We start from the raw sequence: 3,579 nt of genomic DNA, 5'->3' as shown, positions 1-3,579 counted from the left end.
CGACGTTACAACTCCTGAGGATGATGTTGTAACGTCGAAACATGTAGAGTTGTCAACTTTTTGAAGGCCATAGATAGGCCTAAATAAAATGTTTTTAATTGTGTACCAGTTTAACGTTGAATATTATTTATGATTTTAACTGACAAGTCTGTATGAATGATAGTTTAAAAAAACATGAAATTGAAAACTGTTTGTTTCTTGAATTTCATGCTAAGCTACACAAGTGGTATCTGTGCTAGCCTCTCTACCTAATTTTGAACTGATAGACTAAAGGGAAGGCAGCAATTCAACACCACCCACTGTCAACCAAAAAAAAAATAAATTTGGCTATCACTCTTATAAGGCAATACATCCATGGCCACAATGTGCAAAGTGCAACTTTGTTTTTCACTTGAAAAAATAAAAATAATAAACACAAAGTAAAGAAAAATCTACAAAAAATTAACACTGAATTATCAATACTGTGAGAATATGGAAAATATAAAATATTCAGGGTGTAGATTAATGTAATTAAGTATGATTATGTTTGAGGTGGACTTTCACAAGGTTTCATAATATTCTCTTTCTGTTTTTCCTATTTGAAATTTGTTTATATACATGCATATCAGCTAAATCTATTTATAGTTTACTTCTTTTCTTTTTAAATTTTACTCAAAGCTACTTGAGAGCTATCTGTGCTAGCCATCCCTAACTGAGCAGTGATAGATTAGAGGGAAAGCAGCTAGTCAATACCATCCACCGCCAACTCTTGGGCTTCTCTTTTTACCAATAAATAGTGGGATTGACCATCACATTATAACACCCCATGGATGAAAGAGCAAGCATTTATCTATGGAAAGTCTAAATAAGTTGAACTGATCAGCAAGTAGAAAACACTTCAGGTGTTTACAGGTGATTTGACATTTTTTGAAATGTTCCCTACAGTAATTAGGGTTGGTTCACCAAACCATGAATAATAGTTTTTATACTACCTTAGATGATTTCGGATTTTATAGAGCCAAGATTCTTTACAGTAGGTTTCTGTAACTTGTTGGTAATAAATTTCAACAATAAATGGATGGTACACAATCCACTTGTTTTAAAATAATATGTTAAAAACAAGTAAAATGCATGTACAAAATTTCGTTACACTATTGGTTATCACAGTTGTGTCCAGACCTTTAAATAATAGTCTCTTTTTCATCAAAGTTCACACAGGTGAGTTTAATTACTGTATAACACCCTTTGAGAGGACAAATTAATCTCCTCTATTCCGTTATTACAATACAAGGCTGTGATACTCAGTTTAAAATAACTACTATAACTGTTGGCTACCACAGTTGTATCTAGAGCTTTAAATAATTGTCTCCTTTTCAAAGTCCACACAGTCTGGTTACTTTAAAACACCCTTTGAGAAAACAAATTATTCTCCTCTATCTCATGTTATTACAATAAAAGCTGTGAAACTCACTTTAGAAATCACCTGTTACAAATAATTCACACACACAGTCTAACTTCACTTTTATTTCCACTAACTTGGTCATCTGTATATATATATATTGCCCAACTGAGGCCTAGACCTTTCTACAAACTCCGAGAGTTTATGATGTAATAATACACACAGTTACATACGTAAACCTGCGATAAATTACTGCTCCTAAAAATAATAAATTTAACACTCACACTTTATAACTATCTAAGTTATAATTCACATATTAAACTTAAATTAAACAGTCATGTATATTTAACAGATTAACAGTGACACTTCTAAGGGTGTATCTTACATATTGTATATTTAATAACGCGTCTAGACTTCTTCATAACAGAAAAGTTTTCAAAAGGCTTCATAAGCCTGCACATATGTAAAAATTATTTCTGCTTAGTGAAAAATTAAACACGACTAACCTGTTTGATTAGTGCTCTTCTCTTCTCCTCAGCTTGCTCATCCTTGGCTTGGAGGTCTCGTTCATACTGTGACTTAAGAGCTTGCATGTTAACCTCGAGTCTCAACTTTGCATCCTCTGTCAGCTGGAGTTCATCTTCAAGTTCTTCAATCTGAGTTTTCTGTTCTGTCAACTGGCTCTCTAACACACGCTTTGCCTTCTCCAGTTCATGTACCTTGAAGAATTGAGTTATTTGGCATTTAATGAAAATGTTCCATTTAATGTTTTTAGGTTAAGAGGTTGTGGAAGAAAATGCTTTCTTGAAACTTAAAACCTAAAGAAATTAGTGAAAAGCACGGATATCTTCTAAATGTAGATACTTATTAATATTACAGTATTGACTGTTACCAGAAACTGAATATTATCAATATAGTTCACTAATACTTTCAAACAATGAGTTAAATAATTCATTCATAGTGTGTTATTCTAATTCTTTATAAGGACTTTTTGTTAGTTTTCACTGTAACACCTACCAAGTAGACCAAATGAAATATTTAATAATAATACTTCCCGTTTTATGTTTTTTTTTAATAGTAATTACATCACTTATCACATCTTTTTATCTTTTAATGAAACAAAATCCTTGTATTAGCTGCAAATACACATATAATGACAAATATTACTCCAAACTAAGCTAAAAAAAACTTACATTTTTATCAGCAGTGCCTTGGCTGTTCATTAACTCATCTAATTCTGACTGCAGCGTCTTACGAAGTCGTTCCTGTTCTTCCAACAGAACTTGCTTTTCTTCTAAATCACGAGTTAGAGATAAAATCTTTGTTTCCTTCTCTCTAGCTTCTCGTTCAGCATTGTCTCTCTCCTGTGCAATTGTCTCAGACACAGCCTTCTCTTCACCTAACATTTGATCAAACTTCCTCTGCTTTTTCTCAAGTTCTGACACTTTAGCTCTCTGGCTGTCCAATTCCACATTCAAATCTTCTACCTACAGACAAATAATAAAAATAGTTTTGACACTTTAGCTCTCTGGCTGTCCAATTCCACATTCAAATCTTCCACCTACAGACAAATAATAAAAATAGTTTTGACACTTTAGCTCTCTGGCTGTCCAATTACACATTCAAATTCTCTACCTACAGACAAATAATAAAAATGTATACCATTTATCACATTAACTAATTTGTTCTTCAGATCTATATTCACTGGTTATACAAATATTTACCAGAAGTGTAATTTATATTCAGTTTTCCACTTTAATTTATTGGTTCTCTAGCTCTATATTCTCTATTCATACAAAGAAACATTTCATGTATTTATAATCTATCAAACGCTTTAGCTTGTTTATTCTCCAACAACCATTTTCTGTATTCTCTGCTTCTTTTGAAGCTTTAAATCCATATTTAAATCTTTTCCTCACAAATAATTTATGTATTTTCTCTTCCATCCATTAAGCTAGATTGTTGGTTACCCTAGTTTTAAATTCTTTGCAGAGTAACAAATAATTAAACTATATCTTATCTATCACTTTAAGACTGTTGGTTACCCAGCTCTAAATTCTCTAGAGAAACAAATAGTTGATTTAAAATTGTCAGATTTAAAAAAAAAAAATATTATGTAAGTTCTTCTTTTTGCCAATTGTCCAAATAAATGGCTTTTACTTATATTTCTTAATAGTATAAGTATATACTATGTTGTTGTT

The 3,579-nt window shown here is 31.5% G+C and overlaps 1 protein-coding gene across 1 annotated transcript in view; it reads right to left on the bottom strand.

The window, feature by feature from the left end:
• The window catches only part of LOC106472803 (myosin heavy chain, non-muscle-like), a gene marked incomplete at its 5' end in the record, with an annotated part of 40,349 nt that overhangs the window by 10,646 nt on the left and 26,124 nt on the right, over window positions 1-3,579 (bottom strand). Inside the window, 2 exons of the mRNA XM_013933468.1 lie at window positions 1,885-2,097; window positions 2,572-2,865. Of these exons, the coding sequence (XP_013788922.1) occupies window positions 1,885-2,097; window positions 2,572-2,865 (507 nt within the window). The remainder of the gene's footprint in view (window positions 1-1,884; window positions 2,098-2,571; window positions 2,866-3,579) is intronic.

The sequence above is a fragment of the Limulus polyphemus genome, unplaced genomic scaffold, assembly GCF_000517525.1.
Source record: "Limulus polyphemus unplaced genomic scaffold, Limulus_polyphemus-2.1.2 Scaffold5624, whole genome shotgun sequence".
Taxonomy (NCBI): Eukaryota; Metazoa; Arthropoda; class Merostomata; order Xiphosura; family Limulidae; genus Limulus; species Limulus polyphemus.
The sequence above is the reverse complement of the archived record's forward strand: the minus strand, read 5'-3'. Positions and strand labels throughout refer to the sequence as shown.